The sequence below is a fragment of the Brassica napus genome, chromosome C7 (genome assembly GCF_020379485.1).
Source record: "Brassica napus cultivar Da-Ae chromosome C7, Da-Ae, whole genome shotgun sequence".
NCBI classification, from domain to species: Eukaryota; Viridiplantae; Streptophyta; class Magnoliopsida; order Brassicales; family Brassicaceae; genus Brassica; species Brassica napus.
In genome coordinates, this window is record NC_063450.1 from 45,911,000 (window position 1) to 45,933,389 (window position 22,390).

Sequence of the window (22,390 nt, forward strand, 5' to 3'; positions counted from 1 at the left end):
GGAATTAAAATTCCATATCGTTTTTTTATTGTTTTCCCCTGGATTTGGTGTTCTTTAAGATTGTTTATCAGTGTTTGGCTTTGGATTTAACTTTATCCTTATGAATGAATAAATTTTTTTTCATTTCTCATATGCCTAAGAATTAGATCATTAAAGATACCATCTCTGAAAATTTTATTATTGTTCATTAACTTTATGATTATTGTTTTTGAAGAATGAAAAGTGGAATGGATACAATCGTGGTGGACAGTGGCACCAGCCACACCATTTTGAGAGACAAACGATTTTTCATACATCTCACACATAAGGTAGCTAACATCACCACTATAGCTGGCACGGCTAGCTTAATTGAAGGCTATGGCCACGCCAATATCTTATTGCCAAAAGGTACACATCTTGAGATTGAAGATGCTTTGTACTCACCTAGCTCAAACAGAAGTCTATTGAGCTTTAAAGACATAAGACTGAATGGTTTCCACATCGAAACAATGGGTGAAGGAAGTAAAGAATTCCTACAGATTTATAAAATCACCCAAGGCAATAAGAAAGTCTTTGAGACTATACCTGCGTGTGGGACTGGTCTTTATTATGCCCAGACCAGTCTTGTTGAGGCTAATGCCGTCTTGAATAAAGAATTCAAAGAAGAGTTCACTCTTTGGCACAATCGGCTGGGACACCCCGGTTCGAACATGATGCGAAAACTCATATCAAATTCAAATGGTCACAGTTTGAAAACAAAAAGAGTTATCCCTAAGAATATCACATGTGAAGCATGCTCACAAGGGAAACTAATTACTAAGCCATCACGTACCAAAGTGAATAAGGAAGTGACAAATTTCCTAGAAAGAATACAAGTTGATATTTGTGGACCAATACACCCACCCTGTGGGACATTTAGATATTTTATGGTCCTGATTGATGCATCCACAAGATGGTCACATGTTTGTCTCCTATCAACTCGTAATCTAGCACTTGCAAGATTGCTGGCTCAGATAATAAGACTGAGAGCACATTTTCCAGATTTTCCATTAAAGACTATACGTCTAGACAATGCAAGTGAATTCACTTCCCAAGCTTTTAATGACTATTGTATGTCCATGGGGGTAAGTGTGGAGCATTCTGTAGCACATGTCCATACTCAGAATGGCCTGGCTGAATCCTTTATAAAACGGATCCAGCTGATTGCCCGGCCACTCTTAATGAATACCAAACTCCCAGTATCAGCTTGGGGACATGCAGTACTACATGCAGCTGAGCTAATTCGCATCAGGCCATCTAGTGAGCACAAATACTCGCCATCCCAACTACTAACGGGTCATGAGCCAGATATATCCCATCTAAGAGTTTTTGGATGTGCCGTCCAAGTGCCTATAGCACCACCACAGAGAACAAAGATGGGACCTCAGAGGAGGATGGGAGTATATGTTGGATACGATTCCCCTTCTATTATTAAGTACCTAGAGCCAACAACAGGTGATTTGTTTAAGGCCAGGTTCGCGGATTGTCATTTTGATGAATCCCAGTATCCAGCATTAGGGGGAGATTATGGTAAGCTGGTACAGGATATAAAATGGAATCAAACATCCTTAACATGGCAGGATCCTCGGACTAGAGATTGTGATCTAGAAGTCCGGAAGATTATACATCTTCAAGAGCTAGCTAACAGATTGCCAGATTCCTTTGCTGACCCAAATAGAGTAACCAAGTCATACATACCAGCTGCAAATGCACCAATAAGACTTGATGTCCGTGATGGACATAATCAGGCTGCTACTACGTCTAAACCACAATTGAAACGTGGTAGACCAGTAGGTTCCAAAGACAAAGAAGTTCGGAAAAGAAAGAGTGCAAAGAAATCCGACAAAGTGGAAACTCTAGACATGGAAAAGGAAACTCATGTACCACCAAAAGATACTTGGGACGCTAAGAATCAAGGTAATGAAGTTCCTGACAATAATGAGATCTCAATAAATTATGTCATGTCTGGAAGGAAATGGAACAGAAAACATGTCGACATGAGTGATATATTTGCTTATAATGTAGCAGTCGAATTGATGGATAATAAGGATCTAGAACCCACATCTATACTAGAATGTATGCAACGACCAGATTGGTTGAAATGGAAAGAAGCCATTAATGTGGAGTTAGAATCACTGAAAAAGAGAGGAGTGTTTGGACAGATCATCCGGACACCTCACAACATAAAACCAGTGGGATACAAATGGTTTTTTGTGAGAAAAAGAAATGAGAAAGGAGAAGTTGTGAGATATAAAGCACGACTTGTTGCACAAGGATTCTCACAAAGACCAGGAATAGATTATGAGGAAACTTATTCCCCTGTGGTGGATGCTACGACCTTAAGATTTCTAATAAGTCTGGCTGTAAGAGAAGGTCTTGATATGCGGTTAATGGATGTTGTAACTGCCTACTTATATGGTCCACTGGATAATGAGATATACATGAAAATTCCAGATGGTATTGAATTGAAAAACAAAGAGAGTTCTCGAGAACAACATTGTATCAGATTGAACAAGTCTCTTTATGGATTAAAGCAATCAGGTCGAATGTGGTACAATAGACTGTCCGAATATCTCCTGAAAGAAGGATACAAAAACGACCAGATCTGCCCATGCATATTCATAAAGAAGTTCAATAAGGGTTTTGTAATCATTGCAGTATATGTAGATGATTTAAATATCCTAGGAACCTCTGGAGAAATTTCCCAAACTGTTGAATATCTCAAGAAAGAATTCGAGATGAAAGATCTTGGAAAAACAAAGTTTTGTTTGGGATTGCAACTTGAGTATATGAAAGATGGAATTCTTGTGCATCAAAAGGCATATACAGAAAAATACTCAAAAGATTTAATATGGACCAGTCTCACCCATTGACTAGCCCCATGGTCGTGAGAAGTCTTGGTCCGGACACTGACCCATTTGGTCCGAAGAAGAAAAATGAGGAAGTCCTTGGTCCCGAAGTGCCTTATCTCAGTGCCATAGGAGCTCTGATGTATTTAGCTGGCCACACACGACCAGACATCAGCTTTGCTGTGAACTTACTTTCTAGGTTCAGCTCCTGTCCGACCCAAAGGCACTGGAACGGGATTAAACATATACTTCGTTACCTACAAGGAACGAAAGACTTGGGTCTTATGTTTACTAACAAATCTAAGGAAGATTTAGTTGGTTTTGCTGATGCAGGTTATCTCTCTGATCCACATTATGCTAGATCTCAGACTGGTTATGTTTTTACACACGGTGGGACAGCTATATCCTGGCGGTCCATGAAGCAGACCATGGCAGCCACATCCTCTAACCACGCAGAAATATTAGCCATGCATGAAGCCAGCCGTGAGAGTGTATGGATGAGATCCATGACACAGCATATTCGTACCACTTGTGGTATGATCAAAGGAAAGGATCCACCGACCATCCTATACGAGGATAACACAGCATGCATCGCACAGCTTAAGGATGGATACATTAAAGGAGATAGGACGAAACATATTCTTCCTAAGTTCTTCTTTACACACGAGCTTCAGAAGGCAGGAGAGGTCCAAGTATTGCAAGTCCGTTCGAGTGAGAATTCAGCCGACCTCTTCACCAAGTCACTACCAACCTCAACGTTCAAGAAGCTCATATGGAAGATAGGCATGCGTCGACTGAAGGATCTTCAGTGATGCATTCATCAGGGGGAGTTCATGTGTTGTACTCTTTTTTCTGTCTTGTTTTCTCTTTTATCACATTGGGTTTTGGGTTTGTCAAGAGAGGTTTTAATGAGGCAACATCCAAAGCATGAATGAACCTTGACCGGATGTGTCGATCAAGGGGGAGTGTTATAAACCATTTAGTGATCGACCCATTTATCAGCCCGTGTAGCAAGACGGGCCAAGCCCATCCGCAGGATCATACTGGCGCCTATCTACTTGTGTTTATCTACATTATAGTTGGTGTTTATCTTACGTATTGCTAGTCATTATCTAGTTAAGGATAAGTACGATCTCATGTCGATCCAGTACTTAGACCGTCATTACCATATGTATATAAAGACCAGTTGGTCGACCTAATAATACACACAAGTTCCCATCACGTGTTATTCATGTTATATGTGTTTTCCCATCTTTATTAGTAAAATTTATACTCGCTAGTATATTCTCATAATCCATTTTACGCACTGTTTTCTAATTAATTTTTTCATCATCTGTTAATTATGTTTTTCATCTCCAACAACAAATTTATACTAAATTTCTTTTATTATTTCAACTCAATTAGTTATATCATGATTAATTTTACAAACTATTTTTATTTTCAGAAACCTTTAAATCATTTTAGATTGTTTTAATATATTAAGTAATGGGTATCAAACCTGCAACGTGAACCTTAATTTTTAAAAAAATTAAATCCATGAGAAAGTGAATTAATATTTATTAATCAAATTAAATGGATACAAATGAAATAAGATAACAACTGATACCAAAGTAGTAACACAAAACTATTCTCTCTAGCTATTTTTCGTCAAGACATTTACCATATATAACGCACATTTACATTTTTGGACATGGTCCTGGACGATGACACTATGATGCACAACTACTAGTCTACTAGGATACAAATCCGATCAACTACTCCTAATTTTATAGCTAGTTGAATAAAATCTTGTTTATTTTGTGTGCTTTGTAAACAATAGATTCTGAATCTTAGACCGTAATTATCTTCTTTACTTTATTAGTCCCCCACTTGTGTTAATTTACTGCATAGTTTTTGAATTTTGAGTATACTGATCAATATATCAGATTTCTTTTTGCGCGCGCGCTGAGCGTGTTTAGTCAATGTATATCTTTTTGTGTGCAGTGTGGTTTGATGGAACCATTGCGGCTAATGCAATTAATATATGAACCATTGGACCACTTAACTATATTTGTTAAGTGAATGACTTCGATCATAAGGAAAATCTAATCTTAATTTAAACATAGATTAACATAAGTCTAGCTACGGCAAATCTTTTAAGATCGAATCATATATATAGCCTCTCAATAATTCTCTATTATAAATAAATAGTGTGAATAACTTATTGTATATATATCGCATAGAAAAAGTGAAAAGCAGCTCAACGAAATCTTTTTCCTTGTTGTCTAAAGGGATTCATACATTATAAAAAGTTCAGGCCATTGTTTACTGTTTACAATGGCCTCCAAAATGTTAAGTTCATTATGGAATCAAAACAAACAGAAGTCTTTATTTGAGAATCCTTCCGTGCCATTTATTGCATGTTAGCTGTGCTGAAGCCCGGTTGAGTTCAATGAATGATTTACGCCTTGTATGCCGATTTGTGTAATTTGTAACTTTGGGCCATTTCTCAAATATTCAACATGGCACATAAGTCATCATAATTGTGCTGCGTTTTAGAAATATTCGAAGACATTGGATATCTATTCGTAGTTTTCAATCTTATTATAAAACACTTTAAAACTTTATCTGAGAATCATTATAACTTCTTTTTGTAGTCACATGTATCACTAGGATGATTCTTAGAACATTAGAGAAATATGTTAGTTCATCTAATTATATAATAAGCTTTTTATTAAACTAACAATAAATTCATCATTAATGTACTTTATTATTTCCTTAAATAAAATTTACGGAATTTTCTAATGTGGCTAAAGTATATATGACAATTAATGTTTTGAATAATAAAGATTTGATAAAAAAAATAGTGTATCTTCTATCATATTTGTTTAATTTTAAACTATTAAATAAATTAAACAACCACAATAACCATATAATAAAAATTTAAAGTTTTATGTATATGTTATATTTTGAATTTTTACAAACGGATATAAATTACTAAAACTGTTAAGAGTCTCACATTCAAATTTTATGATCCATGGTTTAAACATTTTGCTATGACAAAATACAAATGATTACAAAAATTATATAAGTAAAAATTCTAATTTAATTATTTATTAAGATTAATATATATATCGTTTTAAATTAAACTATAAACCATATAAAATACAATATTTTAGTTTCAAAATTTACTTTGAACAATTTTTTTTATAAAAGTTTTGAACGATCATTGACAACCTATTTTTTTAAGATTATAAATTACTAAAACTATTAATCCCACAATGAAAATTTTGTTATCAGTAATTTAGATTTTTTTCTATAAAAGATATAAATGATCGAAAAAACTATATGAGTAGAAATCATCATTTAATAGACATTAATATTAAAAAATATACTAAAATATATTATCTATGTTAGTATCATTTAAATTTAATTACATATCCTATCAAATATATAAAAAAAATATTTTTTGGATTAATAAAATTAATTTATATGTTCGCACCAATTTAATAATATATTTAATAGTTACTGAACTTTAATTATTTAATATATATTAGTTATTTCATAATATGTAAAAATATTTAATACATAAAATAATTTATATATATAATGTTGATCTCGCGCAAGGCGCGGATCTTAACCTAGTACTAAGTAAATAAGTTTCACGGCGGTAGTTAATCAAAAACGTATCAAAACTATATTAAAAGCTCTTATTCTAGAGCTCTGAGGGTATCCACATCAGAATAAAAATTCGTCCAATCAGGTTTTAACGTTTTGCCACGTAATCAAATGATTTCGGATATTGGGCTTAACTTTTTTAACGAGCCGGCAATTTAATCTTAATGGTCCAGTAAGCCCATTTCGTAGAAGGCATTGTCACCTTAATCTTCACTGACGCGAGAAGCTAGATCTGCTTTTTCATTTTGTCCAAACCCTAAATTTCGTGAACCCTTTGCTCTTCTCCTTCTTCTTCTTCGTTTCTGTTTCACGAATCTGTTGATCAATCAATACACTTTCCACTTCTTTTTCCCTTTAGATTCTTCAATTGTAGATTCGTATAAGTATATAGTCAAAGAAACGCTGATTTTCATGTTTACATTTGTAAGTTTTGCGAGAAGGCTATGTTGCGGTGAAGAAAGTTTGTGTTGAGAACGACGTACGGTAGCTTGATGTGTAGATTGCACCGCCGAGAAAGAAAAAAATATTTACAAAACAAGGAAGTAGCAACGTGATTTCATGGTAGCATGCTTAAATCCTAATTAGTTTACTTTTCACTTTCTGATTCCTTTCATTATTTATTTTCTTCTATTACTTAGGTCTTTTATCAAATTTTGTATGTGTTTTATGGGTCGTTTATCAAATTTCTATGTTAAGAAATGGTCTCTGCGTCTTTTGTTCAAACCTTTTTCGGACAGTTAGAAACCATCCGCGCTTGAGTATATATAATAAATGGGCGCACTCACTCATGTCCGTGTTTGTGTTTTGTAGGAGAAATGTATATGTATGACTGCATCGATATTATTGAACTGGTCACTCCACTGCCATCTCCAATAGCTTGAGTAGAAAAGGATATTCGGAGATTTATACATCTAAAACTATGGTGGTGTTCTGTGTTGTACATCTCAGCATCTGGAGAAATATATATTCACTGAAACGTCTTTGTTTGCATGCCAAAGTGTATTGTGTTTGTTTTTTGCTTATATGGTTCAGGTGTACTATATTTTAGCTCTGAAGTTTTTAGGATTTTTCCGTGCAGTTCTTCAACTAATGTTGCTCATACTTTGGTTTGTTATCAAGTACCTCAATATTGACACATCTGGAAGGTAAGCCCAGGTTCTGATATCTTAGCAATAAAGAAAATGTAGGCCTTTTTGTGATGCTTCTTTTTGATCTTTAATTACTTACTAGAAATTTAGACCATACTAACTGGGTTGTTAAGTTAATCTAATTGCTCTTTAGTTCAATCGTGGATGTTAGTGTATTCAAATATAATCATTTTTAATTAGACAATAGTCTTGAAATAATTTATCACCTGTCTACTCTTTGTTTGATTCCAAAATTCGAATTTGCGGTCTTCCATATGGGATTCATGTTGCTGTGTTGTGATAAATTGGTTCCAATATATATAAATTGTATGGGATCAGGCATGTGCGGAAGAGGAGCTCAGACAGAGTCGGTGAAGCTGCAAACCAACATGAAAAGAACATATGGTTACCGGAAGCTGTAAACTGAAAATGGAAGAAAGTATTGGTAAATGAAGATATTGTCATTTGTAAATGAGTTGCAGGAAGAACTTATTCGTTGGTTTTTATAATTAAAATAACAGTTTGTGGAGACCGACAAGTCTCATGTTGGAAAAAATATTGCATCTACCAATACACACATATTAGATAACATGCTTTTAACTCATCACTAAACTGATCAAAAAACCAGTTGTCTTCTCTAATTCAGGACAAATTCAAATTTAGAGTTATCAAATATCTAATCACCTTCATAGCAAGTCACAAAATTTAAATAATGGCAGAAATAGGCCTGGGCGTTCGGTTCGGTACTTTCGGATTTCGGTTTTTTCGGTTATAAAGATATAGGAACCGTTCGGTTATCTATGAAATTCGGTTCGGGTCTGGTTCGGTTCTTTTCGGTTTCGAGTCGGTTTCGATAACAATTATAAGAACCGACTAATATCCGATATATTTGTGGTTCCAATTCAGTTACGGTTCAGTTCCGGTTTTTTGGTTAATTTTGGATAATTCAGGGTAAAAACAATTTATTGGAGATTTTCGGATATCAATCAGGTAATTTAGATAAATTTTAATATTTTAGATAAAAACTATTCGGGTAATTCGGTTCTTTAGGATAATTTGGATAATTTAAAATACTCTAGATAAAAAAATATTAGAGTATTTCGATTTTTTGGATAGTTCGGTATGTAAGTAGCAAGTTTTGAATATTTAGTATTTTCAATACTAAATATAATTAATATTTTTAGGTATATAAATTTTATTTTGGATATTCAGGTACTCATTCGGTTCTCGGTTCGGTTCTGGTTCGGTTTCGGTTTTTCGGTTATAGAAATATAGGAACCGTTCGGTTATTTTTAAATTTTGGTTCGGTTTTGGATTCGGTTTTTCGGTTCGGTTCCGGTTCGGTTTTCGGTTTTCGGTTTTTGTGCCCATGCCTAGACAGAACCAATACAACATATGTTGGGTGAAGCAGAGCTATTGGAGAAAGCCGGAGCAACAATAAAAAACATATATAACAGTGGAAGAAGCCACTATTAAATGGAGCTCTTTTCTTTCTACTTGCAGGAAAACTGGTGACGTTGAGATGGCTGAACGAGTAGTAAAGTGTTTGATGAAGCTGGATCTAGACGAAACTTGTGCTTATGTGCACATATCTAATGCTTGCTATTCATGGGTTTTTCCAAGAGGCAATTGAACAGAGGGTTTTCATGAACGAAACGCAAGTAAAGAGTAAGTCCGGTACAGTTCGGTGATGTAGATTACAAAGTTCATGGATTAGATTTTTTTTGCAGGAAAATACACTAGATTCTCAGAACATCAACAACAAATTCAATGTCAAGAATTATCTGAATCTTGTGTCTGGTGGACGAAGAGGATCCGTTGTTACTTAAGCAACAATAAATGACGTTGTACAGGCTCAACAAGGAAACATTTTGATGTTTACAGAAAGAAAAGAACAAATGAGAGTTTTTCAAAACTTTGTAAAGCGTATTTAAGAACCAAACGTAATACTTATGGATGGTTCACTCTCTACTGGAGAGTCTCTACGTACAGAAACGCTGATTTTTTGTTGCAAGGTAAAATAGATAATAATATGATACTTCGATATGATGAACCATAGAGATTATATGAGTAATATTGAGGTTTATACATGGTACGCTGTGAACCCCCCTCTCTACAGCTCCAAGACTAATTATTAGAACCGGAATTTCTATTAGTGAGGATGATTGAAAGCAATGAGTGAACGTCGATTGAAAAATCATAAGTTGTCAATTTTTTTTTGAAAATCAACTACGTTCTTTTGATTTTCTTATGGAAAACATACAAATAGCTCTTAGAAAATATTATTATAATTTTAATTTTTTAATATGTTGTTTTGCTGCATGGAAACAAAAGTATTTGACATAATTTAAGGATTCTTTTAATGTACATCACTTTTAGATTTCAATTGTTCTTCTTTTCTTTACTGCCTTAACACTTAATAACAAATTCATATAGATTTTCTTATCACCAAATAATAAATAATCAATATTAAAATTTTAAAATATATATTGGCTGATTTTAACGTTAAAAAAATGTTCGAATTATATGCTAATTTTGACCATATTTTCATAAAATTCAAGTAAACAAGATAAACGAATAATTGAATTTGAACTAATTTTTTAATTCAGTTTGGTTACCAACTTATATGTATTTTGATATTGAAATAAAAAAAATTAAATTTTAATAATTTTAAAATTTAGTCAACAAAATCAATACAAATAATTGCAAATTTTTAAAATAATTTATATAGCATATTCAGTCTAAGTATAAATTATTTAGTCAAATCCAAACTCCATAATAAACTAAATAAAATTACAATATAGGGGAAAATCTCGGGCTACAAAAATCTCTAGTGTATGTAAGGCCTGGGACTTTTATCCGAGATCCGGATTCGATCCGAGATTCGATCCGGATCCGATCCGATAATCCGGATATCCGGAGGGGCCGAATCCGGATCCGGATAGTAAAATGTTGGATCCGTCAAAGCCGGATCCGGATCCGGATATCTTAATTTTTAAGTCCAGATATCCGGATCCGTAAGTTTTATTAATAAATATTTCAAAAATAGTAATATCTATATATAAAAATTAATTTTATTTAATATATTTCATTTTTATAATAATATATAAAATTTATGTAAATTTTGTAATATTGTACATAGAAATAATTAAAGACATTATAATATATATTTTACTATTGTTAATATTTATTATATATATATATATATATTAATATTATTTTTTATTTATTTTAAGGATCCAAATCTGGATCTGGATATCCGCCGGATATTACAATTTTTAGGAGGATATCCGACACCCGGATATCCGAGAACCTCGGATCCGGATAAGGATAATAAAATTATGGATCCGCCGGATAAGGATCCGGATCCGGATACCTTAAAATTGCCAGGATATCCGATCCGTCCCAGGCCTAGTAATAAGTACAAAACATCTTTTAGATTGTCATTTAAGAAGTGAGATAGTAGAAGTTAATAAATCTCATATAAATTGCGTTTATGGATAATGCGTGGGCCGAAATGTAGAAGCCTATAAGCTTTGAGTATTTTTGGAGACCAGGGTGTTCATACGCATTGCTGACATCATTACTTTGCACCTAATAGAGACAGGGATTGCCACTGCTCGTGGTCCATGTTAAAGCCGAAAATCAAATAAACATATATATATTAACTAGTCCGACTAAATTATTACCACTAAACAAATCTCACCTAATTCGACCAAAAAAAAAAAAAAACAAATCTCACCTAATTCCCAACTTATACCTGCTTTACATTACATATATAAACTTTGTCAAAACTATTACTGTTAGCAACCTGTTGTTCATTAGCCTTTAACTTAAAATCAGCTGGCTATGATTAGAGAAATTCATATCTCTAAACATTATATAAGCCTTTAGTGTCAGATGTTACTCTACTTTCGGTATGAGACATTATAACAAAACAATCAAACCTTTCATTACCCAGACTAAACTCGTACTAAAAGCTCAAAAGAACTTATTACAATATCTATCCCCGTGTACAACTTACCTCATATTGGTCTCGGTTATTACTTGACATTAGGGACATTTTAGAAAACACCACACTAATAACTCATGTTTTTTTTCTGTTTTTTTTCCGAGTAATTTTTTTTCCTCTTAAAGAAAAATTAGCTATTATTTTTTACGCTTTGAGGTGGAAATAGAAAATGAACATGAATATTTTTACCTTAAAATAATAAACGTACATATATCTTTTTACATTCAAAGATTAAACGACCCATTTTAATTTTGTGTATGCAATAAGAAAAGAACTAGTATTAATATTATGTCATAAAAATGTGGAATGCAGAGGCAGAACCCTACATTAGACAAGACAGCCTGTGGAACACCAAATCATGCATCATATCCTGCTCGCATGCTTTATTAAACTTTTATGAAACTATACAAATAAGTGGAAAAACTGAGAAATATTAATCTGTAAACATTTCTAAGTAAAACAAAAATTAATACCAAATATAGGAGAAAGAGTTAAGGATAACAAGAAGGCTCCACACACAAAAAAAAAAGAAGGCTCCACAAACAACAAAACCATGGCAACATGAAAGCAAAAAAAAAAAAGCCTTTTCCCAGCAAAAGTGTAGAGAAAAACACACTCATACCAAAATTTCTTTTTTTCTTATCATCTTTCCTCTTTTCCCAAAAATTCCAAATATCAACAACAGAAGAAACATCTCATGATATGGTGATGAAGATCATTACATTCAGTTTCTTAATTTGCTTAATCTATAAACTCCAAGGTCACTGCAAATCAGATATCAACCTTGGTTTTACTCTGCCACTCTCTGCTCCTATAGAATACACTCCTGGATTTATTGGCAAAGCTTATTTAATGGAGACAGAAACATCATCAAGAAGGGAACCAAGTTTCAAAGCCGCATTAACGATGGAGTCAAGCGATTATAAGGGACGATATTTGTGCTCTATCCAAGTTTTCCTTGGAGATGTAAGAGTTTGGAGTTCAGGGCATTACACAGAGATGTATGTTTCTAGCAAATGCATCTTCGAGCTCACAGAAGATGGAGACATGAGGTTAAAGAGAAGCAATAAGCGCGTTGGATGGCGAAGTGGAACCTCAGGACAAGGCATTGAGGTATTACAAAACATTACAACATTAGATTGGTTTGAAGAAAATCATTTTTTTAAAAGACAGAACATGTAACTTATAACATCTCCAATCATACTCTACTTTTCGCTTCAAATCTTATTTTGCAGTAAAATATACTTTAACCATATTCCATTTCTAACTCAAAAATGAAACAAAAAAAAAAGGCTAACTCCAAAAATAGAGTAATCTAATTACTTTTTGTTATTGCTTTTTTTTTACTCCAAATGGAAAAATGTTATAGTAAAATTTAACTCTATTTTGGAGTAAATCATAGAATAATATTTATGTGTTTGGAAACAAAATATTGCAGAGGTTGGAGATACAAAGCACAGGGAATCTAGTGTTGCTTGATGCTATGAATATGATCAAGTGGCAAAGTTTTAACTTCCCAACAGATGTGATGCTGAGTGGTCAGAGACTTGATGTGGCTACGCAACTAACTTCATTCCCAAAAGACTCGACTATGTTCTACTCTTTTGAAGTTCTACGTAACAAGATTGCTCTCTTCCTCAACTTGGACAAGCTCAAGTACTCTTACTGGGAGTACAAACCTATAGAAAACAAAACAGTCAACTTCTTGAGATTAGGGCCAAATGGTCTTGACATATTTGATGATAACAGCCATAGGATAGGGAGAATAGAGCAACCTTTGACCAGGTTCTTGGCTATTGGGAACATAACCGGTAATCTAGGTCTTTACTCGTATAAACCGGACAAGGGAAAGTTCGAGGCAACGTTTCAAGCTTTGAGCAACACGTGTGATCTTCCAGTAGCGTGTAAACCATATGGAATCTGCACATCTTCCAAGTCTTGTTCTTGCATTAAAGTTATGAGCAAAGGAGACTGCAACAACAACGAGGAGGAATGGCTTTCGATGAAGAGGCTATGCGATCACGAGATGGTTGAGCTAGAAGGAGTCACGACGGTGCTGAGAAACGGTACTGAAGCGAGGAACGTGAGCAAAGAAAGATGTGAGGAGTTGTGTAAGAAAGACTGTGAGTGTAGAGGGGCGAGTTACTCTGTCCCTGATGAGAGTTGTGTGATGTATGGGGTTGTGATGGGTGTTAAGGAGATTGAGAGAGTGAGTGGGTTGAGTTATATGGTGAAGATACCTAAAGGAGTGAGGTTGAGTGATGAGAAGTCTAATGTGAGAAAATGGGTTGTGGGGTTAGTTGGAGGGATTGATGCTCTTGTCATATTGCTGCTTCTGTCTGGTTTTGGTTTTTATTACATTAGGAAGCGACGGAAGAGATCTTCACAGCCACAGCCACAGCCGCAGCCACAACCACAGCTGCAGGAAGATCCCAATACATAATAGATTTTCAGAGTTGTGTTGCTCATGCAGACTTTGATAACATTTTTTAGGTTGCCATATCAAAAAGTTGTAATGTATTGAGATTACTTTGTAGAAAATTTTGTTTTTTGAAGTTTGTTTTTTGATCAAAGTTTTTTGAAGTTTTTATTCCAAAAATGAGTTATATGGTGGAGAAAGTGAAAATGGGAACAGAGGAGACACTGCAGAGGAAATGGTAGTGGTCAGAAGATAGGAGGAGATCATCTTTATACACTGGTTCTTGAAAAGTCTAACAATAATTGGAAGAGATAGAAGTGATGAAATTAGAGAGGAATTTGATTGAAACAAAACATCTTTATTCAAGTTTTTTTTTTAATCAATGATGTGAATCCGTATTTATAATCCTCAAAATTTGATATTCTTTTTACCTAAAAAGATTTTGTAGAAGTTATTTGTGAAGTTTTGAACAAAGAGAGCAAGAATAATAAGAATGAAGATAATTTGAACTTAAAATAGAACATTTTCACACACAAAAAAAAAAAAAAGAACTTGAAATAGAACACATAACTGTTGTTATAACAGATAAAACACATCACTGTTGTTATAACAGATTGGTTTCTTTTTCTTTAAGAACTCTTACAGCTTCTCTGTTCTGACTTTATCAAGAGAAGATCAAAACAAAAGAGATTTCATCCTCATCCAGCTCTCAGTTGATAAAACGTAAAGGAACCGAAAATAAAATAGTTTTTAAGTGGGAATATTCGAATTATCAAGGTGACGTGGAGGGATAATTGCTTGTCGTTTGAGATAACTTCTCTTCATTATTATTTGACCTTCTCTTATCATAACGCCATCTCGACGGATCTGCAAACTCTTTTGATTCCTTCACCTTGCACGAATCAGTAGCTCTCGATCCTTGAGACAAAAGGTAAAAGCTTTCCCTTCACCTTCTTGAATCTCAGGAGGTAAAGAGTCTGTCTTACACTTGGAATCTTCTAACCTTTCTCCAGGATTAATATCAATGGGACCCAAAGCTGGAACCTTTGTCCTTTTCTTGCTGGGTTTGACCTTTCTTTCCGACGCTAGATCCTTCCTTCATCAGCCCACCCTCTCAGGTAACTAATTTGAAGACAAGCTCTTGCTGGGTTTTTGACCTTCTTCCTTGATTGTTCCTATACAAGATTTTACCTTAAAGTTCGGCTTTTTATTAGACTAGACATAACTGAATATTTTTTTATGTCACTACCTCTGTAAGAATGGTGTAATAGAAGCTCTGAATGGATTTAAAAATCTGAAAAAGTCTTTTCTTTTTTTGTGCAGAGGAAGTATCCAAGAACGAAAACGTGTGCACTCTTTGTGAGGAGTATGTTACCTCTGCTCTCGCCTACCTTGAGAAAAACGAAACACAGACTCAGATACTAGAGGACCTTCATGATCAGTGTTCCCTTATCCGCGGATTCGAGCAGCAGGTTTGTTTCTGTTTCTGTTTCTTCTGTGTGTTAGTATATAATAATAACAAAACTGTGTTTTGAAATTGATGCAGTGCGTAACTTTGGTTGACTACTATCTCCCTCTGTTCTTCTTGCACCTCGAGTCCTTCCAACCTCATTATTTCTGCAAGAGGATGAATCTCTGTGGTCACGTCGTTGCTCTTGTACAAGAAGCTCGTCAGGATACTTGCGATGTCTGCCACAGGACTGTTTCTGAGATTCTCATCAAACTACAAGATCCTGACACACAGGTTAGTAGAAGAAAGTAGTAACTACAAGATTGTGTAGTTTGAGCCTTGCTATGTTATTTATCCTCAAAGATTTACTCTGTTAAGTTTAACTATGACCGTTTCTTTTTTTTCTTATAATGTTTATGAGTTTCATATACTGACTTTGTTTTCTTTTGATTATCCAGCTGGATGTAATTGAGCTGCTTCTTAAGGGGTGCAAATCGTTCAAGAACTATGAATACGAGAAGAAGGTTAGGATCCAATATTTAAGAATTCAATTGCATGATCGTAGTAGTTAGCATAAGGCTTTTCTCATTTTTTAAGGCGCTGTGTCTTTTATTGGTGACAGTGCAAGAAGTTGGTGTTCGAGTATGGACCTTTGATCCTCGTAAATGCAGAGGAGTTCCTAGTGAAAAACGACATCTGCACACTCTTACGCGCCTGTCCGAACAAGCAAACGGTTCTAAGGCTGCCAGGGTCGGCGGATTCTTGAATGGTTTAAAACGGTGGTGGTGGTAGGAACACAAAAAAGTTGCTTGTGTATTTTTGTCCATAAGAATTGTCGCAAAGGGCATTGTGAACTTGGATTTAGACACAAGACTCTCCTTAAAAACATGGTTTATTTTGCGTTTTGTGTAAATAATGATCGTTTTGCTACAATTGTATCTCCATCGCCAGCTGCTTGTATTTTACCAAAATATACTCTTTATTCTTCTTTTTACTCTCACGTTTCTTTGTTCCATGTTTAACTTGGATTTTTTTGTTGCCTTCACGACATTTATAGATAGATTTATTTAACTAAAAGTTATTTATTTGTTTTTGATTAAAGAGCTGAGAAAATAGACAAGATAAGTCCATGATGGATTCAAAGTTTAGCCTGGACTCTGGAGAAGATTTCAAATTCACTAAGAAGCAAAAAAAAAAACAAAGGGTTTCTCTAAGAGAGGCACAAAAATCAGAAGTCCTAACAACAGAAACGATGGAAATGACGTGTGGTTTAAGTCTTCTTCAGTCAATCACAGAGTGGATCAGCATGGATGCTTCCTTTGTCGTTGGAACTTCAATATCGCCTGCTTTAACAAAAAGGTGGTCTTTTTAATTAAACCAAAGTTAATTATCAATAAGCTACTTAAATCCTTTCCAAACCTTGAAAGCTAACACTATTTCTGTTAAAGATTCAACGCTAAACATCTAGATTTCACAGAAGCATCCAAATAATTACAGGAGTGAACACTGAAGAGACACTATATGGTGAATACTTTCCACAAATGGAACATTTTAAGCCGAATCCTAAATGAAAATAGACATACGCCTAGTGTTAGGACCGAATATGGAGTTATGTCTTAAAACAAGGCGTACCTGGCAGATGAGAAATAATATTTTCCAAGATTCCAGCACCTGAACTCTCTTTCTTCTTCTCATGATCTCCATCTTCACATTCAGATTTTGGGATGTTTTCACCAGATTTGTCGTTTACTGTTGTTGTTGTTGTTGTTGTACCAATCAAGTTGGATATCAGATTGTTCAAAATCCCACCATTAGCTCCCTTCTCTTCCTCTTCTTCTGTTTTATGTTTGATACGTGAGAGGTTGTCTGCTTCTGGTAATCCCTCTTCCATTTTTTTCCTTATGGCGGTGTCATTATACACCTGGTCAAAGTAACCTCTTTATCCAGCCAAAGCACTGAATAAATAAATGGACTATGTTTTGTATTGAATCAATGAAAATACAGTGTTAACAAACATTGTATATATCCAAAAGAAAGACAATATGGTTATCCACAATGGGTCTGAGATAATCTGAAAGACACGACACGTCTACTATTCGAGACAAGCAGCCATGTACTTCTTACACGTACCTCGTAACTTGTAGTGTACGGTGTACCCATATATTACATTACACATGTCCTCTAAAGAATATTGATATTTTTATCTCATTACACATACATCCCTTGTGCCATTCTTAACATTTTGTAAGATTAATTCTAATTCTTAAACATTAGACTAGTACATGTTACTCGGTTATAGGGATTTGTTAACATGTGTTTGAACTCTCAGAGATATAAGGTTTTTTTTTCAAGTTGGCTAAAATGCGTTATGTTTATACATGATAGTGTTATTAACCACCTTAATATAATAGTGTAACAACAAGAACTTTACTTAAACTAGTTATCTTTTGTAATAAACTTTGGTTGCGAAAATGCGTTGTTGACTCCACAAATCCTATGCTTAGTGCTCCAAGGCAGCAACACATGCAAGCCACAAGCTATTGGTGAGAAACAAGATTGTCTCACCGTTGCAGTCAAATCAGAGAGCTTCTTCTTCCTCTGGCTAGCCGCCGATGTCACGGCTGCTAGAACTGCTGCATCCGGCAGAAACCGCTCTATTATGTAGCTTGACGACATGTCCTCGCTTCGCTCTGTGCTCTCCATAGTTACGTAGCCGTTTGAGTCACTTCCTTCGCTGCTTCCATCATCATATTCCGTAACACTGTCTTTTGTTGGACCATGTCTATGGCTTGCGTGAGAGACAAGACATCGACTGTGTCTAGGTCCCTTTGATGGAAATGTTCTTGATTATCACGTTTCTTCAAAGGCCAAAACAAGAGCTTAAACCAAGATGTTGGAAATGTATAGTGAATGAATAGTTTCTTTGTTTTCTTGTTTCACGAGGATAAAAAAAACACATCCCTGGATGCTTTGAGAATCAATACAAGAAGCATGTAAAAGAAAAAAGTAGAGAAACTTACAGATACACAATTACATAATTCCAGTAAAGAAAAAAAAAGAAACAATAATACATGTAGAAATAGGACAGTAGAAGAAGTCCAGTTTCACCCGAGGTAAAGTTCTTCTTTCTGGTTTCCCCTTTTAGGTCAAGAAAACGTATTACTTTCAGCAGCAAGAAACACTCTTTGCTCTGCTGTAGTATCCTCACCTTCTCCCCCCCCCCCCCCCCCCCCCCCCCCCCCCCCAATAACCAAAATTAAAGGAAAAAAAAATATATATATATATATATTATAAGAGTTTCTATTTACATGGCTATGCTTCTTCTGCTTCTCTGTTCACTCAAACCAAACCTTGTTGATTGAAACAGTGTAGAAGCATACCAGGAGGTAAAGAAGAGAAGAGACTTGCCCACCAAACAAAATGGTAGTCTTGTTCTACTTTTGGTCGGTCGCATTTGTTTCACGAGCTTTGTGGTAGAGGTCGAGTGTATCTGCATGACCTGGATCAATACACAATGCTGCTTCACAGTCTTTGATAGCAGATGCTCCTTCTCCCATGGAATCATAAAACGCTGCCCGTAGATGTAACAGCTGCAGATCTGGTTTAAAGGATATCGCCTTCGAAAGCTCCTCTATTGCTTCATTTTCTTTATGGTCGTCCATAAGAACTGCAAACCAAGACTTCAAGTATAAAACAAAACCATCATCATATCATTCTAGCTTTTGTAATTAGCATTACCCGCGGCTCTGTATCTGTAAGGATAGGTACGGAGAGGGTCTAGCTCCGTTGCTAGACTAAGGTCGCTTTGCGCCATTTCGCGGTCACAATACTCAGAACGCTTCTCGTACGCCGACGCATTGTTCTGAGCCTTCTCTATTAGCTTTGTCATCTCATCATAAGCAGCTTTACGCTGATTTTTCTGATGGTAAACACGAGCAAGTCCTTGGTGCGCTCGTGTGTGTTTGATGTTGAGCGCGTTCGTATAGCAATCAGCTGCAAGATCCAGCTTATCACAGTCCACATATACGCTCCCCAGGTTGTTCAAAGCCTGCAAGAATCAAAAACGCACCAAATAAAAAAAGTCTGCGACCACCTTCGAGTACACAACAATTTTTTTTAATACTTACTTGTCCCTTACGGAGAGCATCAGAGGGGCAACGAAGCGCTTCTTCAAGAAGCTGGATAACGTACTCCGAGGACTTGGGGTCGAGCGTAGAGTCTGCGAGGGCGTAAGCTTTGAGGAAAAACACTTCGAAAGATCTTTGTATAGAAATAGACTCCTCAGCCTTGGCCAAGGCTTCCTCACGGTGGCCAGTATCATACAGTATCCATCCTTCATACACAAGTCTCTCATGCTTCAACTTCGAATGGTTACGAGCCAGCCTTAGACTACGCATTGCTGCCTTTTGACAATTTAGCCTGTCAAGTAATGAAAACCAATCACCTTTGTTAAAAGACTCTGACACCACCTAAATAGAATAAAAGAGTTTCATACCGTAGCAGAAGAAGAGACTGTCTGAACCGTAAGAGACTATTCCCAGGATCATGTGCAAGCATGTCATGAACAACCGCTAGAGATCCAATATCATCCACAGAAGACCAATGATCAAACAGCTGCATCCAGCAATCAGCTTGGCTCCTCTGATGAGCCAGAGGACGGAGCAGCTCCACCATGTGATCACCATGGATCTTACCGTTAAACATCATAAAGTTCGGCTCCAAGGTCAGAAGCGCGCGGATATCTTTCAAAGCACCCTCGTAATCCTCCTTGCCTATAGAAACCCACGCCCTCATCTCCAGACAGTCAGGGGAAGCCTTGAATCCAAGAACCTTGTTCAGCTCCGAGATGGCAGCGTTAAACTGATTCTCCTCCACCAACGCCACCGCTCTAAACTTGTAAGGGAACGTCAGAGTCGGGTCTAACTCGGTCGCTGTATCCAAATCAAGCAGCTTCTCTTTACCGCTGCAGTACAAGGACCTCTCCTGGTGCATCCACCCGGTAGCCGCCTTGTGATCCGAGATCAGCGAGTTGATGATCTTGTAAGCCGAGTATCTATGGTCACGCTTGAACTTAGACCTAGCTACCCCCACGAGGGAGTAGAGATGACCAGCCTCGACCGCGGTGTTGAACGCTCTCTGAGCGTCTTTATACTCTTTCCTCTCAAGCATCACAACGCCTAGCTGGTGGTAGGCGAGCTGCTTCTCCCAACTCTCCACCGCGCATTCGACCAGACGCTCCAAGATCATCACGGTCGTGTTGGATTTCGTATCGTCTTCCATAGCAATCTGGCTTAAGAAGAAGTACAACGCGAAAGAAGCGTGGCCGAGAGACGCCAGCCTCTCCCTTCCCTCAACGCTGCAGAAGATCTTTATAACGTTGGGGTTGTGCATAGAGCTCGGCAGCTCCCTGAGGAAAACCTGGAGACAAGCCGCCACGAGAAGGTACGCTGACTCTTCTAATCCATACTCGATCAACAGCATCGCCTCATCAAGAGTACTAACGAGACGCGCCAAATGCGAATCGCAAGAAGACTTCAACTCGTCGCAGCAGAACCTATTCGCCAGCTTGAGCAGCTCCAAGACAACGTGAGGAGGGAACTCATCTAGCCTCTTCGTCCTGCTGAACACCTCCGCAGCTCTCATCCCTTCCACAGAGATCCCGTTCTGCGTGAAGCTGATGGTCCCTAGCTTCGATTCTCTAAACCCTCCGTACAGCATCGCCTTGAAAGGTCTAGACAAGGAAGCTATCTTGTAACGCACGCAACGAACCTCCTCGTCGCCTATACAAAAGGACATATCATACTCGAACGCTTCATCAGAAGTCGAACATTCGTTAACAACGACACCGTTTGATCCTCCTCCGGATCCGGAGCAGAGACACGGATCGTAAACGGTCTCCGGGTCATACCCGGGTAAAAGACTCGCCTTCGGACATTCCAAGATTCTCCCGCAGCAATCCATAGAGCACGTCCCGATCAGCTCGTCCTCCCTCCTCTCGAACCTGAGCCACGAGGACAACACGACCTTCGCGTGGACGTCAACCGCGTGCTGCCTCGATGACCGGAGGCTCCGCCGGAAAAGCTTCGGATCGGATAAGCCTCGGAAGACGGCGCATTGCTCTAAAAAGGCTCGGGATCTCTCGAGATTCGTGGAGGCGTCGATGCGGCGGTAGACCTCCGCCATCTTGTCCACCAAGTCGGGGAATTTTAGGGAAGGATCGATCTGAGGCTCGAGGAGATCGGTGGCGGGGAGGCCGTAAGGGAGGAGGGAGGAGGTTGATTGGTGGTGGTACGTGCGGCTTGATTTGGATCGGATTGAGTTTACGCGGAGGTGGTCTTGAAGATGCTGGAGTAGCTTGTCACCGACTCCTCCAGGCGGAGGAGGAGGGTTGAGAGCGTAGACTTGCGTGCCTTTACAACCTTCGGCAAGTTTTAAGCTTCGCATTGTGGTGAATGGATTGTGATGCATCTCTTTCAATTGAGCGGAAACCCAGATCGAATTGGACAAGCTTTCGGATTCATGTCAACGAATTACGAAGATCTGAGATGTGGGTTTCGGTCAAAACTAACGAAGTTATTATTAAAAATGTGATCTTTCGTCACGAAATTTGAAAAAAGTTTAACGAAGCTCCTTCTTCTTCTTCTTCGTCGGCGAAGAGATTGTCTTTTTTTGGCAGTGTCTTCTTCTCAGGTTCGTTTATTCTTTGTTGCCACTAATTTACGAATCTTTCCGTAAAAATAGAGGGAGAGGAAGATTCTTCCTCCGTTCGATCGCTCTCTTCTCTTCTCTCTCTCTCTCTCTCTCTCTGTTTTCGTTTATTATTTTTTTTTTCTTTTCTTCTAATAATGTAAAATTAAT

At 36.9% G+C, this 22,390-nt stretch overlaps 4 protein-coding genes across 4 annotated transcripts; 2 read left to right on the plus strand and 2 right to left on the minus strand.

Moving 5' to 3' along the window:
• The first annotated feature begins 11,164 nt into the window (after positions 1–11,164).
• On the plus strand, positions 11,165–14,236 carry LOC125589938 (PAN domain-containing protein At5g03700-like). Its single transcript, XM_048762646.1, has 2 exons — positions 11,165–12,776; positions 13,102–14,236. Exons 1-2 carry the CDS (start codon positions 12,225–12,227, stop codon positions 14,104–14,106), a joined length of 1,557 nt encoding a protein of 518 aa, XP_048618603.1. The 5' UTR covers positions 11,165–12,224; the 3' UTR covers positions 14,107–14,236.
• A 457-nt stretch (positions 14,237–14,693) lies between these two features.
• Positions 14,694–16,532, plus strand: LOC106440090 (prosaposin). Its single transcript, XM_013881680.3, has 6 exons — positions 14,694–15,013; positions 15,096–15,200; positions 15,406–15,554; positions 15,629–15,826; positions 15,991–16,056; positions 16,155–16,532. The coding sequence occupies exons 2-6, from the start codon at positions 15,107–15,109 to the stop codon at positions 16,296–16,298; spliced, it is 651 nt and encodes a 216-aa protein (XP_013737134.2). The 5' UTR covers positions 14,694–15,013; positions 15,096–15,106; the 3' UTR covers positions 16,299–16,532.
• Positions 16,355–18,224, minus strand: LOC106444340. Its single transcript, XM_013885828.3, has 2 exons — positions 17,165–18,224; positions 16,355–16,875 (listed from the first exon to the last, which is right to left on the minus strand). The coding sequence occupies exons 1-2, from the start codon at positions 17,421–17,423 to the stop codon at positions 16,814–16,816; spliced, it is 321 nt and encodes a 106-aa protein (XP_013741282.2). The 5' UTR covers positions 17,424–18,224; the 3' UTR covers positions 16,355–16,813.
• A 564-nt stretch (positions 18,225–18,788) lies between these two features.
• Positions 18,789–22,377, minus strand: LOC106448264 (ethylene-overproduction protein 1-like). The gene is made up of 4 exons (XM_048762645.1): positions 20,028–22,377; positions 19,660–19,951; positions 19,271–19,580; positions 18,789–19,199 (listed from the first exon to the last, which is right to left on the minus strand). Exons 1-4 carry the CDS (start codon positions 21,998–22,000, stop codon positions 18,967–18,969), a joined length of 2,808 nt encoding a protein of 935 aa, XP_048618602.1. The 5' UTR covers positions 22,001–22,377; the 3' UTR covers positions 18,789–18,966.
• Between the last annotated feature and the right edge of the window lie 13 nt (positions 22,378–22,390).

Coding starts and splice junctions, on each gene's coding strand:
- LOC125589938 (XM_048762646.1), top strand. CDS start 12,225: ATGAAAGCAAAAAAAAAAAAGCCTTTTCCCAGCAAAAGTGTAGAGAAA. Junction 12,777..13,101: donor CCTCAGGACAAGGCATTGAG/GTATTACAAAAC, acceptor AAAATATTGCAG/AGGTTGGAGATACAAAGCAC.
- LOC106440090 (XM_013881680.3), top strand. CDS start 15,107: ATGGGACCCAAAGCTGGAACCTTTGTCCTTTTCTTGCTGGGTTTGACC. Junction 15,555..15,628: donor TCCGCGGATTCGAGCAGCAG/GTTTGTTTCTGT, acceptor AAATTGATGCAG/TGCGTAACTTTGGTTGACTA. Junction 16,057..16,154: donor ACTATGAATACGAGAAGAAG/GTTAGGATCCAA, acceptor TATTGGTGACAG/TGCAAGAAGTTGGTGTTCGA.
- LOC106444340 (XM_013885828.3), bottom strand. CDS start 17,423: ATGGAAGAGGGATTACCAGAAGCAGACAACCTCTCACGTATCAAACAT. Junction 16,876..17,164: donor TATTATTTCTCATCTGCCAG/GTACGCCTTGTT, acceptor TTGTTAAAGCAG/GCGATATTGAAGTTCCAACG.
- LOC106448264 (XM_048762645.1), bottom strand. CDS start 22,000: ATGCATCACAATCCATTCACCACAATGCGAAGCTTAAAACTTGCCGAA. Junction 19,581..19,659: donor ATGCTCTCCGTAAGGGACAA/GTAAGTATTAAA, acceptor TGATTCTTGCAG/GCTTTGAACAACCTGGGGAG. Junction 19,200..19,270: donor TTACAGATACAGAGCCGCGG/GTAATGCTAATT, acceptor CTTGGTTTGCAG/TTCTTATGGACGACCATAAA.